At 39.6% G+C, this 17,319-nt stretch overlaps 1 protein-coding gene across 8 annotated transcripts in view; it reads right to left on the bottom strand.

The window, feature by feature from the left end:
* Positions 1–17,319, bottom strand: part of LOC131685169 (sex determination protein fruitless) — a 624,000-nt gene that overhangs the window by 461,091 nt on the left and 145,590 nt on the right. For 7 of the 8 annotated variants that reach the window (XM_058968683.1, XM_058968704.1, XM_058968721.1 and 4 more), the window contains one exon: positions 12,923–13,132. In XM_058968683.1, coding sequence (XP_058824666.1) covers positions 12,923–13,044 — 122 coding nt within the window. In that variant the 5' untranslated portion in view covers positions 13,045–13,132. Of the gene's footprint in view, positions 1–11,611; positions 13,133–17,319 lie in introns of those variants that run through there. The other variant, XM_058968736.1, reaches the window with a different exon arrangement.

Genomic DNA, 17,319 nt, shown 5'->3' with positions numbered 1-17,319 from the left:
TCGCCACGACAGCTCTAAAAAAGTTCCCGTCAACTCCTAGACCCACTCCCCCCCCCCCGTCCTATCAACGTGTCACTTCATAACTTTCACTTTGTATTCGTGAATATGAAAAGCAAAGGTTACAAGAATTGCACCCAAAAGGTGCGGAATAGGACTTTTGAGATGCAACAAACGCCACCAGCGGTTCCGCTCTTGTATACTCAGCAATAACAAGCATGTACTTTTCGGTCAGATTGTACCACTTTGGAAGGATTTTCGCTCACAACAACAACAGCAACAACAACTCCCCCTTCAACCAATAAGCACAAACCCTAGCTGCCTGCCGTTTGTCGAAACCGGAGGGGGGGGGTGGAAACAACATGTCTCTCGGTCGGGAGCCTAGCCAAGAAATGTAGAGTAGGTGCATACATACTACACTGCACAGTTCGTTCGTAGGATTGAGTTCGGGTTTTGGGTTGGGTTGGCATGTTGAAACGGGGCAGGATTTGACTAGCTATCTGGTAGCAAATGAATTGCACTTTTACGTCACGATTGTCATGATTTTTTGTCTTACCCTCCAGTCGACATGCTGTTGAATTGTCATACGGGCATGGAAGACCTTTTCTGTGTGTGTTTAGTAGTTATATTTATATACATAGCAGAATGGAGTGACAGCTGTTTGGCGTCGAAGAAAAGCTAAGCGTGGCTTTCAGAAAGAAAAAAAGAGGGTTAAAGAATAACTTCAGGCGTCGTGTGACAGAACAGAGCGGGGGGAGGGGGGTTGTTTCTGGCTATAGAAACAAAGGACTCTTTGCTGTTATGAATGGCACAGTGATGAGGCGTGATAAATCACCCTGAATGTGCTGAAACATAAAGTGCATTTCAGTGAGTCTGATGATGTCTTGGCATCAATCGTGGGGCATTGGAAGTGCAATTAATAGCTCGCAAATCGAATGAGTGTGCTCGTGATGAAAATGGGTTCGAGCTTAAAATTGTTACGCGACTATCCGGTTGCTTTGTACGCTAGTTGAATCATAAAAAATGTTTTAATGGCGTTATACAACAAGTCGCAGTTTGGCCTCTCTGAAAATACCGACTGTTCACTAGCACCATCTGTTGGGGAATAGGTGCAATTCGATTGAATTTCGCCATATCTCTAAGAGACCGATCCACTCAGTAAATGTTTCGGCGTACGGATCGTTCTTATTGAAATCTAGATCGTAAATGATTTTGGAAGTGTTCAGTTGGAAGATGTCGCAATGAGTTCCGGTTGTATGTACACTGGCACCATCTGCCGGACAATAGCTGGAACTCGATTGAATTTCGCCATCATGTCTTGATTTTAGCTGTATTCGAGGAGAAATTCATCCAGACTCGGTTGTTGATTTTAGACCGAAATACCGGATGGGAGAAGTACTATAATTTCAACTGGTTTCAATTATAAGTCCGTTTCAAATCCACAAACTGGTGGTGGTGAAAAATGAAATTTTCATATATCTTCGATATTTAGTAATATTGAAAAATGATGAAAACAATCAATTTAGACTGACTTCGACTACATTTTGCACGCTACTGGACTATTGTTAATATTCGAGGACCCACCATTTACAAGCAAAACCTGCTATAAAACCCTACATGCACTAGAAAAAGTTGGGCATGAAAGGGTTTATAGGAATTAGTCGTATTTTCACAATACACACGTTTGCATTCCAAACCCACAATGCGTTTGTTCGAGTAAAATCGTAACCGTGCTAAATTTCGAATGATAAAATTTAAGCTTTTGTTTTGTTCTGGTACGTGCTATTGTTTTCGGCGTGGTTTCTACCCGTAGTGATCAATGTTCAGACATCGCATGTGTGAGTGAAAATAGAGGTAGATTTTAATATTTCCACGGATGGCAATAATAAAACCGATAGGTTTCCTTTTCGATACAAATTATATCCATCAATTACAACTGAGCTTTTACGTAGAAGTATCTTGCCTACGTACCCGCCCGGGAAGTAGGAGATTAAGGGTGTCACCTCCGACATAGACCTTAATTGCGAAGATCGACTGAAGTATGGGTTTGGCTTCTTCAAGCACCCTTTGCTTCAGTCAGTAAAAAATCTAGATTACACACAATTATGTCCAGCGAAAATCGAGGAGTATAAGAAAAAAACTTATTTTTGATCAGCCTCATTGCGATCCTAATTATTATTCCCTATTTTCTAGAAATTTAATTTGTCGAACTTTGAAATTAGCCTCGTCAAGTTAACTCATCATTGAGAAAAGAATATAATTAGCGCGTCAATCATCATATAAAGAACGGTTCATGTTATAAAGAAGGAAAGATAACAATAAAAATTAAAATTCTCCTGTGTTTTATAATTAAGAATTTTTTATGATAAAATTCAAATTCATGACAGAATTTATAGTTTATTCAACATACACATATAGGTTACACAATCAGTGTAAAAAAGTAAAAGTAAAAAATAAATTTTTCTGTTGCTTAAGAATAAGAGCAATTGATGTGATGTAATCTTCGAAGCATCTACGAAATCTACGGAGAGTGCACTTAAAAGCTAATCATCGGGGGGCAAATACACAGCTCGCAAGCAAAAAATCCCGTTATTGATAAGGAGACTCCGCTCAACCACCACCGAGAATGGCGAAACGCGCTCCAAAATCGGCCATGTTTTGATAGGCGGTCGATGTTTCTCCGATGTTATCAATGTCAGGACCTCCTTGAGAGCCGAACGTCGACTCTGACCAAATTCTGGTGGTGTGTGGGATTCGCGCAAGGCCAGTCTAGAAGCCGAATGCTTGCAGCGGCTACACGTTACGTCAGGGTAGAATGAAAATGTACTAGCGGAGATGGAGGAAAGTACATTCGATGATTACAAAGCATTCATAGTGAAGCGTTGTTTCATAGCAGCCATTGATATGATATTAATCTTATTCAGCTTCATCATATTCGAAATGTGGGACTTATGCAATTCAAAGCTCGTATCTCATGAGATTAATTTATCTGCAGCAACAACATATCACACCTTGTTGAACAGGATAACTTTAAGGTTAAGATGGACTACCTGCTAGCGCAATCCGCATATTCATATCGCAAGATGGCAAAGTTGTCTCAATTAAATACGACGCTTAGGGGAATTTCATCCCCCAGCGATGTTCGAGTGGTAAGAATGCAGATAAAAAGCTCTATTTCCCTTCTTCATGACCCTAAAACGTGGTATCCGCTACGCCCAAAGCACACTGTGTACATGGGATGAATGAAGCCCGACGCAAGTAGTTCAAACATCCGCTTTAACGCGGCTTCTTTCAATTCTACCCGTGGATGTCAATATTTCTGAGCTCTGATGAAAAACCGCGATTCTGTACTTTTACAGCAACAAACAGCTCCGCCAAATTAGATGCAAAGCAGTAGATAGGCACGCTATACGACCGTAGTCAGCAAATCGATCGTGATCTTCAAGATAACTGCAGCGATGATAGGGTTAGCGAAAGCGATGATCAAGGAAGCAGACTAAATGATCATCGGGCGATGCTAAAATGCCTCACCGCCATGGAAAAAAAATCTTCGCACGCAATAGATAATTTCGTGCGCTGGATTCTATAGTAATTTAAAAATGTCTTTATTTTTATTTGCTGCAAATATATAAAAGACACATGGTTCACACATTGAACCGTGTCAAATAACAAGCTACTTAACAAAAACTAGAGATAGCACAAGGATGAAGAATGATTGACGAGTTTGGCAATAAAGTAATCCCGTTCGAATATCTAAAAGTAGGAAATGAGCGGCAGTACAAAGCAATCCAGTACGTGATCGGGATGATCACAGCGGAAGAAAAAATGCGCTACATGTTTTATATCTTCTTGTATTTTATTGTCTCGTGTTTTTGTATTTCATATTTTAACTTTCCGACCATTAATAAAAATTCCAGTCTCCCTTGAAAAAGGCCATCAAAAACGACCGGAACGTTGGGCAATTGATAAAACTAATCGTTTGCCCAAATATTACCGACTAAGAAAGCGGTAAACACCTGTTGAAATAATGTCGGATTGGTTGGATGGCCTCATGCCATCTCTACGAAAACAATAAACTCAAGGGTAATATCTAACTAGGCATGTTCTGTTTAAGAAACTGTGCCCCCGTTAGTTGAATTGTTTGACAGTGCATACCAAAACCTACGATTTATTTACTCCGCGACGTATCTTGCACAAATTTCGAAAATACGGCCAGCGGACTCGCCAGCCGTTTGTGGATTTCAAGGCACCGTATGATTCAGTGAACCAAAACGAACAGCTTCTGCTTGACTTTCTAAGAAAACTGATCATGACAAACGGCTGGATGGGTAAGAAATTTAGCGGCAGAATAGCAAGAGAAGCATCTCACGCTTGATCGATTGAGCCCGAGCGATGCGGTTGCAAATTTGTTGTTTGATGCTTTTAGGGCTCGTGGACGGAATCGACGTCTCGCCCAAACCTTGCTTCGTTCCGTTCGGAACCGTCACTTTACGCGTGGATTCCACCACCATCTCGTTGGTTCTACGCCGAAGACACCGCCACGAACTCAAGATACAGTAGATCAAAAAATGGCATGCCTGTCGGCATCACCCAGTGGCAGAATGCCGAACTATTCGGCATACCACCTAATAGCTTTTGATCCCCTGAACAACTTTGCCGAAGACATGCTGATCTGCTAGAAAAATCAGAAACATGAGATACGGTCGGTCGAAAAAATTTAATACTCACTAGCGCCGCCTGGCGTCAGAGTTTCGACATGCTCATCCAAAAGGCTGTAATCTACTGCTCAAGTTTACAAAAGAGAGTACTGCTCCAATAGAGCAGGATCACCAGGTATTCTAAAAACAAGCGAAAATGTCTAAGTGGAAGATCCATCATAAACAAGTTTGGGGAAGACTATTCTTTGGGTAAATTGCTAGGAAGCGGCAAAAAAACTGTACTTCTAACCCGCCCATGTAACCAAGTACGCATTAAGCTATTGCACAATATTGGCTATATACTTGCACTAATGTTGCATTGAATCTCTATTGTAGCATTTACAATGCAATTAAGCTCTACATTAGCATCATAAATGTATAACAACAAAGATCTTTAAAGCATGAATGCTTTACATATGCATTTAGTGCCATTATAAAGCAAATATAAAACCAATATAATGTTATCGTAATGCAGCAGGTTTATTCGTTATACAACTCCTCTTGAAATTTATATTCGGCATATTTCATTTCATTCGACAACATATGCAACCATAGCCTAGACAGTATCCGAAGCAGAATTCGCACTTGCCGTAAAAGAACGAGGCAAGGTACATCTGTTCGACACTTGCTAAAGTTAATTTTCATCATATTGTGTGAGAACGAAATTCCGACAAGAATGGAATAGAGGCGGGTCAAGTGAGTCAGGCAAATGATGTGAAAAATCATGAAACCGGAATGAGGGAATGTTGAAAAAAATATGTTTTTTCAGCAACTGTGTTTGACTTTGTACTTGCGAATGACTTCTTCGGTGTCCTCGTTGTCGTCAGAGTGTCGAATTGAAGTTGTGCATTTCGGCTCACGTGGCTGCTTAGCTGTGTGAGGATCACGTAAGCGCATTGGAGCATTTTTTCGGATTCCTTTTTCTTCTCTTATTCGGAAACTGTTTTTTTTTCGATTATCTACTTCAACATTAAATTATTATATTGTTAAGCAGTTTCCTTCCACATGAGCATGTAATGTTTCGAATTGTTTCGAAGTTGATCGAATACTGACGCCATCTTGCGTTGTTATGTCCGCTTCACTTCGTTTTGGAGTTTTTCACTTGAAATTACGCACAATCCTGCTGTCAAAATAATTCACATTTAACATTAAAGTAGTGACCTATAGAACCCCTAAACGGCTAATCTATCGTGCCTCATGTCTAAGTTTTATGTCGATATTCGTATTTTTTTCAAGAACAAAAATATCGTAAAACCAACACAAAACTCGTGTTCAGCATTATTTTTGCGTAAGAAAAAACTCACTTGACATTTTTTTTACATTGATTAAATGTACTGTTCTGAGGACGAAAGGCAATGCGCTTTCACAGAACATAAACGACGCCGTAACTAATACAGCTGGTCCACGCCGAACAACAGCCGAAATGATAGTCGTCAACGATGTTCTTTACCGTGTATCTAATTCACACAAGATGGAGCGACCTCTACAATAACATAGTAAAGATAATTCCTTATACCTATTGTATTCCCATACCTATTTGACCCCATTCTACTCTATTCATTACAATGCAGGGAAGGGAGTTAATAGTGATCTTTAGGGGTTTGCGGGTTGCGGCATTATCTGATGCAGATTAATACTGTGAGTCAATATCTCAATCCTTTTTTTTATTTCTAACCTTGAATCTATTGAAAAAAAAAAACAGTTTTTAGTTTGTTTCCTTTTAGAACAATAACCAGACTTCCCATGAGCATCGACAAGTTTGTGCCTGTGTACAAAATTTCGTGCACGTGTTCAACCTCAAACATGCTTCGTCTCGATGTACGTGTTCGCCTCGAACGTCGAACCCAAACGTACGATGTTCAAAATCAAGTTTTAACATCCGTGTGCGTAAACGAGAACGGTTCACACAAGGCAAGAAGAGTCAACGCTAGTGATGATGAAAGTGAGAAGAGGAAAACTGGTGCCACGAACCTGTGTGTACGAGAGGTGTACGCACACCGTGTACGTACACAGAGTTCGGTTGTGCAGGCGAACATGTGCACGTGTTTTGGTATGAGTTCGTACACAAAATGTGGGTTTAATATGAGCACAGAACCAGAGCGAAGCACAATATTTCGTGTTTTCTGGCATAATAATGGCATTGAATAATGGCATAATGGAATGAATGGCTTAACTGCCCTATATGTTGATCTAAAGCAGATATTAGGCTACGTTATAAAGCTTATTAGTTACTTGGGCGGAATTTGACCGAAAAGTGGTAGCTTCGATAAGGAAGAAAAAATCAATGTCAGAAATCTAATTAGAAAGTAAACATGCAAACATGTTCAAAGTCTGCAGTTCGCAAAATAACAAAAAGGTTTGGGAAAACCTTTCAAAAAGCCGTCTCGATCTCTGTACAACTGACTTGTCAAATTCAATACCAGTTCACTGCCAGTTCTACAATTTTGTAACACTGTACTGCGGAGGAGTTTCCAGGTGACGTTAGTCTAATCAAAATGAAAAAAATCGGTCAAAGGGATATGATGTGGCAAGCGATCCGTTCATGTTGCATCCAAAGTTCATCGTCAGATATCTCATTTCAAATTGAGCGCAATGTCCTCGTTCGGAAAGAACTCGAAGGGATTTTGCTCGATTTGAATGCTATTGATCAATTACTGTGTCGACACTCTTGAAAAACACTGATACAAAACTGGTAAACAAAACGTAGAGATGTCGAATTTTCTATCAGAGATGGGGAATCTTAAGGTCACCCGAAACCGACTCCTTTAATTTTTTGCTAACGAAACGTCAATCTAGAGTTAAACCTCATTTGTCACTAGTTATCCTCCAGGGAGAGATATGCGGAGAGAAATGCAGACAAAATGGCAACCTTCCCATCCATTGTTAAACTCTAGCAGTGTTCCCAAAAAAGAGGTCCAAAGATTGGCTCGGCTCAAGATGGCGTCTTCGCTTATAAGGAATTCCACGAAGATCCGTCCGAAAATCTCCAAAATCGTGACCGACCATCTTATATTCCGAGGAAACTTTACAGGTTTCACCGGCATGGAAGTACTAAGCGTTTTCCACAGTTAATAAGGTTACTTTGACTCAAGTGCACTTTTTTTAAAAGGGCGTAGACGTGTCATTTTTACAAAAACAAAAATTTACATTAAAAATTTAAATTGCAAAAAACCCATTTTTCATTTTTTTTTGTATTTTGTCAATAAAAACCTAAAAAAAAGAAAAATGAAATTGTATGGTGGAGAACTTATCGGTAAAAAAGTTTTTCTAACAATAGCTTTATACATGTTTTTAAATTTCATACTAATTGATATAAAAAACTGCAATTTTATTACAGAATATAATTCTAAGTATCATTGTAAATCAAAATGCATTTAACAAAAATCTTCCAAAATGCGAAATTAGAAAAAAATGGGTTTTTTCAATTCAAATTTTAAACACAAATTTTTGTTTTTGTGAAAAATGACGCAATATTTTTTTTCAGTGTATATTTTTTCGTACAGAAATGTTCATTCCCTGAAACTCACTTTCAGAAAGTTTTGCTGTATAAAATACAGTAAACGAACAAAAAAAATTGAAATTATAGCACGTAGAAATGCCCTTTTAAAAAATTTCACTTGAGTCAAAATAATCTTACTGAGCAAAAACTGCGTCGAGTATCTCAAAATCTACAGCCAGCACAATTATTAAGGAAATTTACACTCGTAAAGACAACTTACGAGGAAGACATCAGATGGTCACGAATATAAAAGCAACAACGAGATAGTTATGAACGACCCCCTATACGTAGTTTGTGAGGAAAAAATGTTTCCCCGCCTAGTAAACAGGTGTCCACCTGCAATGGTTAAGAGCTTGCGCGAGATCTGCTGAAGAACCATTAAAACTCGTTTTTTTATTTTTCTTGTTGAAAATAGATAGGCTCCGATTGGCAGAAGTATTGAACCGAGTCCACAAAACGAGTTTTTTAGAAAAATTTATTTTTATGGACGACTGAGCACAAAAACTCTCCAAAAGTGAACGCTTCATCCCAAATGATTGTCATGTTTTACAAAACTCAGGTGTAATATTCGGTGTTGGCAACTGTATTTTGAATTCAAATGACAAATATTTGAATTGTACCCAATTTCAATCGCTGTATTAGATCTGTGCCCTCTGTACTCTTATTATGAATACTAGGCATCACATGCAAGCGTACTAAGCAAAAAATATTTCAATTTACTGAGAATGCTATAGCCGAGACGACAGTCTTTGTTTTCTCATCATTTTAACGCAATATCATTTTTTGGCACTTAATATCATTTTCATGCGAGGAATTCGTTCCGTATAAAAACACGGTTGCGACTAAAATGTTGTGACTGGTTGACTCTATAAATCCAATAATTTCGATTTCATGTCTTCAGTATGTGGCAGTCTCTTGGTCAGTTTTTTTGTTCGTTTTGGAATAAATTGAGAGAGATGATCAGAAATCACGCAGGAAGAAACAAGAACGTACCAACCACCAGCAGATTTGTGTCAAGATGTTTGAATTGACTTAGAAAGTTTAACTGCCAGCATCATAGCAAATCCAACTGCTAGAAGGAACTACACAGTAGGCCACGTAGACTGACACTGAAAAAAGTTTTGCAAAAGATTAGCGGCCATCCGTATACTACGGTAATAATCTTGGGGAGGGTAGGGGTTGCGAGAAAGTCCATCCGCTTGTCCATGGGAGAGGGTGAGGGTATTGGGAATGTCCACGTGGACTTTGAATGTTATTTTTTTGGATTTGAAAGTTTCGTGTTCCACTCGTCAGTAACTGACACCAACTTGCGGGCCAGTTATATCTAAACTAAACTAAAAAGAAATGACCTAAGCTGGCAACAAACGGTTACGAAACTGTGTAGAACTAATATCGAAGTCGAAGATGTCGCTATAATCGTTCAAACGACGGGTCATTTCGTAAATCGGTCTGGTGGCAGCGTAGTTAGTGTTGCGCATTTTAGTCTGCAGCGGTGTTTTTTTTTAATTTAGATTTTAGAGGTTTTAACCTTAAGGTCATTCGCCTCTTCGGGTTAGAAAAATCTCTTCAGAAAAATTTCTAACCCTATGTGCGGGGTTGCGACTCGAACCCAGATGCGCTGCGTACAAGGCAATCGATTTAGCAACTACGCTACGCCCACCCTGCAGCGGTGTTCGTGGACGGAGGACACGGGTTGATGCGTAGAGCTTAATTTGTAATAGGAGATCGGGAACGCCATATTCAGTCAGAATTCAATTCTTTGGCTCCGAGTTACATGATGGAGGAACCCACCAGACGCCGTTTGCAAATTCCAACGGTGAATATTGTAATTTTTATATAATAATAAAAATCAAATTCAAAAGCAATAATTCATCGATGTACTATACCCTTTCTTGTATCAGATAACACATTGTCTATTGCCTTACTTTTGGGACTGTTTTTATTGTGAACTTTTTAAAATACATTTAGTTTCCAGTAACTATTTCAAGTCACCGAAATTAACACATCTATGCAACAAGTTTTAGCTTTTCCTTAAACAAAATCCTGGCTACGGGCCTGAATTCCGACTCAAATGCTCGAATGCTATTGACAGGTCCCGCGTTGACATTCTTGAATGACACTGACATATAAATGGGAAACAGCAGAAACTGTGATGTCAAATTTTCATTCGGAGATTAACCCTAGAACGTTGCGCTGGGGTACAAATGTACCCCACGTCTTCTTTGGATCCGTGTGAAGATGAGAATTCGGCTTTTAACTGAACAGGGACCCTAACTGTCATAATTCAATTTAGAGTTCCTAGTAAGAGTAGGAAAAGGTGGTATAGCCAGTTTGCTTATAGCCTTCGTGGAAGCAGGTGTCGAAGTTGGCGTGGGGTACATTTGTACCCCAGTGTACGGTCAGGTTTTGTACTGCCAGTGGAAATAAGATTCGTGACATTACCAGTTTTAAAAGTGGTTGTTTTACTACGTAAGTAACAATTAGTATTATAAAATTGTTTTTAGTCATTTACTCAATTAATTTTAAGGTAGAGAAAAAATCGTTCTTATTTTTGCTGATTCTTATTGTTGTAGTGTTTTTTTTTATAGTTTTTTAAAACAATATCTCATAAGTATAATTTGCGCACAGTAACTGCTGTAACTGTAACGTTGCGTGTCACCAATGTATTACTGGTCAGAAATAGTTTTTTTTTCATTTCAATTTCCACCGCATTTCGTGATATTTTCCAAAACCTGATTTTTAAACTTTCACTCTTTTAAAAAATTGCACTTTTCAAAAATATCGAAAGTTCATTCTATACCGTTTCTAAACCATTCTTTCAACTTTTAGAATCGTTTGATTTTTTTCAAATCGGTTGAAAATTCGTAAAGATATAGTAATTTTTGTGGAAAAAGTCAAAACAGCGTTCTTTTTAATTTTTTTTTGTTCAAACCAATTTATGTATCATTGATTTAATAAATTCCGTACTTTCACTCATACAGCTACTTTCGCAATTAAAAAACGAAGAAAATGATGTATTATAAATTTCTTTTGTTTGTATTTTTACCTGCCAAAAATTGCGATCAAACGCGTGGGGTACATTTGTACCCCAGTGCAACGTTCTAGGGTGGAAAACGCAAGTGCAACGTTCTAGGGTTAAGTTCACCCGAAAAACGATTTCTAGAAGTATTTCTCACGAAACGTCAATCTACTTAAACCTCATTCGTCACAAAATCTTTTACCAGTTCAATTTCAACCGAAAATCGATACGAAAGTCTGTCAGAATTTGAGCTAAAATAAAATAACCGATTCCTTCTCTGAACCGGTTATTTCATTTGAGCCGGGCACTCTCACAGAATCTTGGTTCGACTGGACGTACTTACTATAAATATTTTATCAAAATACCTTTGAAAAATCAAATCAGACAAAAACTACTCACCACGGGCACTGACCGGTAGTGCAGTGCTGCCAGCAGGAATCGATAGAAGTAAGCTGAAAACACTCCGGGCGTCATTGATTGATTGTTGTTTGGTGAATTGTTGGCCGCCAGGTCAGTTGCTGTTGTTGTTGATGATGATACTGCTGCTCGCCAGCAGGGCTGCGTCACTGCAGATTTGATTGTTGTTTGTTGATTGATTGATGATTGTTTGTTGATTGAAGAGGCTGATCGGTTGATCATGATGAATGACGCCAGCGGAAGTGTTTCCAGTTGAATTGCGATTACACACGGTGCAAGGGAAAACAGCACACATTTTAATCGCGCGAGCACCCGGTTTACTTAGTTTTGATCGGTTTGATTTGAATCGGTCGAACGAACGCGTGGGGTGGGATTGAACCGGTTATTAAAAATTTGGCCTTGGTTAGGAGTGGGATTAATGATTCGATTTACAATATGTATTTTTTTATAAGTCAATTAATCTACCTATGAATGCGGGTTAAATGATTTTACAGTTTTTTGAGTAAACCTGCTCACTGTTTTGTAGTATTCATTCATTGTTTTTTTTTGGTTTATCTAATTTCGTTTTGTACTCGGAAACTCTACGGATCATTTACATGTCTTGTTTTAGGTTTGATTTATTCGGTTAATTGCGATTCAAAAACTACTACCGGAAGCGAAGCGATTCTCTACTGGTTGATGATGTTAAAATTCTACTCAAGCAAGCAATGGTTTATAAGTTTGGCGTCGCCTATTAGTTGGCAAAAAGCAATATTTAACAGCATATTTATTCGTGACATTTCGTTAAAACGTTTATTCGTTTATTCGGTGTATTAACTGGAGGAACGAGACGGAGATATGTTATATGTTTCTTCTTATCTATTATTGTATAGGTTTAGTATTAAAGTTGAACCTGAATTTCCACTATTCTTAGCTTTATTATCAGTTTTTATTATCTTATTTGCATATTAGTACTGCTTTTCCGAAATTTACACGGTTTTAGGATGATTTGCAAGTTTTTATTCGATGATAGACTAGCTCACTTCCGTTTGACGGATTCCATTGTTTTTTTACTCTTATTAAATAGTTATAAAACTTTGACTTTTAGCTTTGATTTTAGTACATATGTGTGTGTGTTTCCCTTGATTCAAGCTCGCATGATGAATGTACAAGATTATAGGTTGATTTTTCGGTTTTTTTTTCGATTCGAGATGGGTGGGCTGAGTTGTTCATTGACTGCTCCGTGAGCAGCGAACGCTGCTACCAGCGGAACTCATCAGCCGCCGCTTGTTCCTAGGGAAAGTCCAGACATACCTGCGAAGTGATTCGACCTTACGGAAGTCGAGCGGTTCCGCCGGTTCCCCGTTCATCGGTGGATAACCGTTCGGCGTTTGATAGCGGCCGGCGTACAGTGGTACCGCCGACGGTGAGGACATGTTGGGAAGGACTTGTTGTTGTTGTTGTTCTGGTGGTTGTTGTTGTTGTTGTAGCTGTTGTTGTTGCCGTTGCAGAAACCTTGGGGTGCTGGAAGGAAATAGAGAAAAAATGGACGTTAGTTTCACAGGACAAATCGGTTTTGAAGCGGTTAGAAACCAATTCGCCGATTCTATTCAATGCACTAAATAGAACCCCTAAAGGTATGTCTGTGGGTAGAGAAAAAGTTTCTGAATCTCGTCTCGACCAAAGCACTTCAACGCCACCTATGGACCCCCGGTAAATTTTTCAATACCTTAAACCATTAAAAATAAATTAGAATCTAATCCGACTTGTTGATAGGAAAAAAAAGCCCACCCCTAGTGGAAAATTCCACAACCTGTTCCGAAGAATAGATTTTCAAATCAATCGCTCACCTGACCACCGGCACTAAATAATGGCATTTACAGATCATATTCAATAATGAATCGTTTGTAATCAATCTCGAACCATGAAAACGTATCCATGCATCGGTGCTGGAGTGCAGTTTCTAACCATTTTTTTCCACTACTCACAATAACTTTCCTCCATCCACGGCCACGCACCCTGTTTACCCAGTTTAGGAACTATAGCCAACATCCATCCCTCCCATGCATGCGTGAGTTTTCCATCAACCAAACACCATAGCGCTTCAAATGGGAACGCTGTTTCGCACTCAACAGCAGCGGGTAGCTCATTCCCCCGTTTGCGGGTTGCAGTGCAACAGGAGATATCAACAAATAGACAAATAGTAGGCCACCGCACACAAACACACACGCATACGCCGTAACGGCAGGCTATAGCCGGGACCGTTTGTAATGCAAAACTTTCAACGCGATGATCCTGAATTTCCAATTTCCGTGCACAGCAAGTTATAATTAGCGGGAAACTTTACCTACCCCTCCCCGGCAAAGCAGTGAACCGGTTTTTCGTTATAAATTATTGATAATACACATATCTGCAGCAATGTGTTGACAAAATGAGCAGCGAGTTGGTTGGTCGGTCTGCTCATCGGTGCGTCGTTTTCCGTTTTTGGGGTCGGTTTTAGTTGGTTGAAACTGCCGCTAATAATGCGATTTGTGGGTTTACATGTAACGCGGGTGAGGGGGAGAGCGGTTGGAAATTTGATACACATATTCAAATACAAATTGTTTAAGTTTTTGCTTCGCTTCGAATACGTTTTTACCGGGAAAACGAGGATTGAATGCGTAAGAGTTAAACCGTTTTGATGCAGCAATTAAAATAATTCGTTTGCCGAAACTACAAATCGCTGGTCAAATCAGCTAATTTTGCTAAATTTTAATTTGTAATTTTCCTGTATAATCTTTGAATTTTCACTTGTTCAATTTGGTATTACGAACATCTTCAAGCAATATTACAGATCTTTTTCAAATTAATCTCTAAAAGAAAGTTGCTTTAAGATGTTGATGTTGTCTCGATAGTGGTGCATTGAGCTGGACGGGACGGCTTCTTGGGTCTTGTTATGTGGCATGCTTTTCCTACTCTCACTAGCCCAATCCAATGTTCAGTCATTAATTAGTGTTTGGACTATTTCTGTGGTGTTCGGAATAATAATGTTCTTTTTTCATCTGCTTTACGTCATCGTTTATTTAATTTTAATTTTTTGCCGTTCTGCAAATTATTTTCACAATATCCAATGTCTTTCTCTAGTATATTGTAGTATAGGAGTCGTACGTCCATCTAACTATTACCGAATAAATGTCTAATTAATGTGTTGTTTCTTCCTTTGCTATTTCTCGACACACGGGAATATGCACCCGAACACACGGTTATAGAAGTGCATTAGTACACACGAAATTACTAACGTGCTAGCATCTGCGTGATACGCGATACACCCAAGCCATAAAGAGAACACGCACACTAACATACAAACGCTCGAGATTTTCTCGATAATACAATTCCCGAAGTAACCGCGACTATTCATGCATACCTCAGGACACATCATGTCGCAATCATTAAATCCTCCCGGTGATTAGGTCAACGTGTTAACACTTACGAATGTATAAACGTGGTCTCAAGCGCCTCCCTTTTCTCACGAAATAATTAATCGTACTCGTCCGTGAGCTCCCACTCGAAAAAATACGGAACTTATATACACCAGACAACAAGTTTCAGGGCGTCGCAACTGGGGACTTCAGTAAGAACGAAGACCCACGGTCAGCGTAGCAAGCAAAAAGTAAAGAGTATTTGCGAGCATTTTGCGCGATTTGTGCGACAATTCAGGCAACGAATTCGCTCAAATGCAACAACCGTTTCTGACAGAAGCCGTTGTACCAACTGATGCTGCTCACTTTTACCCAGAATCTAGACAGAAATTTACGGCCAAGATTTCCGCACGCTTCTTGCCACTTCTTTGTCAGATGTTTTGCTCGATTCGTGCTAAATTCTACCAGGTAGGAATTGCCAGGATCTTTGCACAGTTTATGTCCGAGTTATGCCAGGGTTTTGCTTTTGGTTCCTGTCAAAATTTGCCAGAAAACGCGAGCCAAACCGATTTCGCCCTAGCTCAACTAACCCGACAGGATACGCGCAGAAATCTGACAGGGTTGCCAAACCAAGACTTACAGAAATCTAGCAGAGCGGTCTCTGCCAGAAAATTTGCTCACTGGGTCTCACTTTCTCGCTTCATCTGAACCGTACACTTAAAATTAAATATCAGAATGGCTTGCGAACATTCAAAAGCCTACGCGAATATGCAAACGATTATACGATTATATAAAGATTTGTGAAGTTATCAATCGTGCTAGCATCTGTGGCATAAAAACGTCCACACAGACTTCCAATGAACATCGACAAGTTTGCAGCTGTGTGCAAAATTTCGTGCACGATTTCAACCTCAGACATGCTTCGTCTCGATGTACAGGTTCGCTTCGATCGTCAAACCCAAGCGAACAATGTGCAAACTCTAGTTCAAACATCCGTGAGCGTACACCGGGTACGTACACGAGAACGATTCGCACAAGGCAAAAAAGAGTCAACGCTAGTGATGAGAGGGAGTGAGAAAGAGAAAACTAATGCCACTAACCTATGTGTATGCACACCGTGTACGTGTACATGGGGTTCGATTGTGCATGCGAACATGTGCACGTGTTTCGGTACGGAATAGCGTGTTTGAGTTCGTACACAAAGTGTGGGTTTAATATGAGCACAGAACCAGAGCGAACATTGTGTGCGATGTTCATTTGAGAAGACTGAGAAACACGTTAACCTAAAACTGCTGGGTCCCTGCGTGATAATGCAAATCTGGTCGCCAGCGAACTTGCATACGCGCCGGAGATCAAGTCAGTATGTTAGCACTTACGAATTTATAAACGCGATATCAAGTGCGGTTACATCAACGCGATCATGAATTGTTCACGTCCTTCAGCATCGCCTCAAAAAAAAACATTTGCACTAGAAGTCTCAGGGCGCCATGACCGAATACTCTAGTGATATGGAGAAACTCACTCCATTCTAGATCTGAACCGTGCAATCAAAATTACAAATCGCGCGGGCATTCAAATGCCCATGGGAATGTTCGAGCGTGTAACCGTTCGTTGACTGATTATACAAATGAATTTAATCACGTAAAGTTCCCGCGATCAAACCTGTTAACATACAAACGCTCCAGCCCTCCGCGATAATACAACATTAGTCACGAACGCGAACATGCAATGGCGATCATCCACGCAAACCAATACCCGTGTTCTCGCAAATATGAAAACGCCCCTGTGATTAGGTGAACTTTTTAACACATACGCATTAATAAACACGATCTCAAGTATGATTACATAAATGCATGTATCCGTCACCTTCGGAAGTCCCTAGCGTCGCGACGGGCGGTCCTAGGCGCCTAGGTCCAAATCTTCAGTAGGACCATCCTCAGAAAGAAATTTCACTCACATATACTAGATAAACAAGTTTCAGGGTGGCATGAGAGAATTCACTCTTTTCTAGTAAGACGATTCAGATACTTCTCAAAACTAAGCATCGTATATTGTTATTCCTATATACAGTGATACAATTGTTAGTCAATGTGAGGCAAGACAGCAAAGTTACAAGTGATTATAGCTTGTGTGAGCACGTGGTTTTGAAGATAAACCAGCAATAAGAAGAAGAAATAACGACAATCATTCTAACTGCCATTTTGTGACACGGGATGCGATGTCCTTAACATACAAACGCTCGAGCCCTTCGCGATAATCCATGCAAACCTACGCCCGCAATCTCGAAAACGTCCAGCTGATTTAGTGAACGCC

The sequence above is a fragment of the Topomyia yanbarensis genome, chromosome 1, assembly GCF_030247195.1.
Source record: "Topomyia yanbarensis strain Yona2022 chromosome 1, ASM3024719v1, whole genome shotgun sequence".
NCBI classification, from domain to species: domain Eukaryota; kingdom Metazoa; phylum Arthropoda; class Insecta; order Diptera; family Culicidae; genus Topomyia; species Topomyia yanbarensis.
This window is presented reverse-complemented; position numbering and strand designations above follow the sequence as displayed.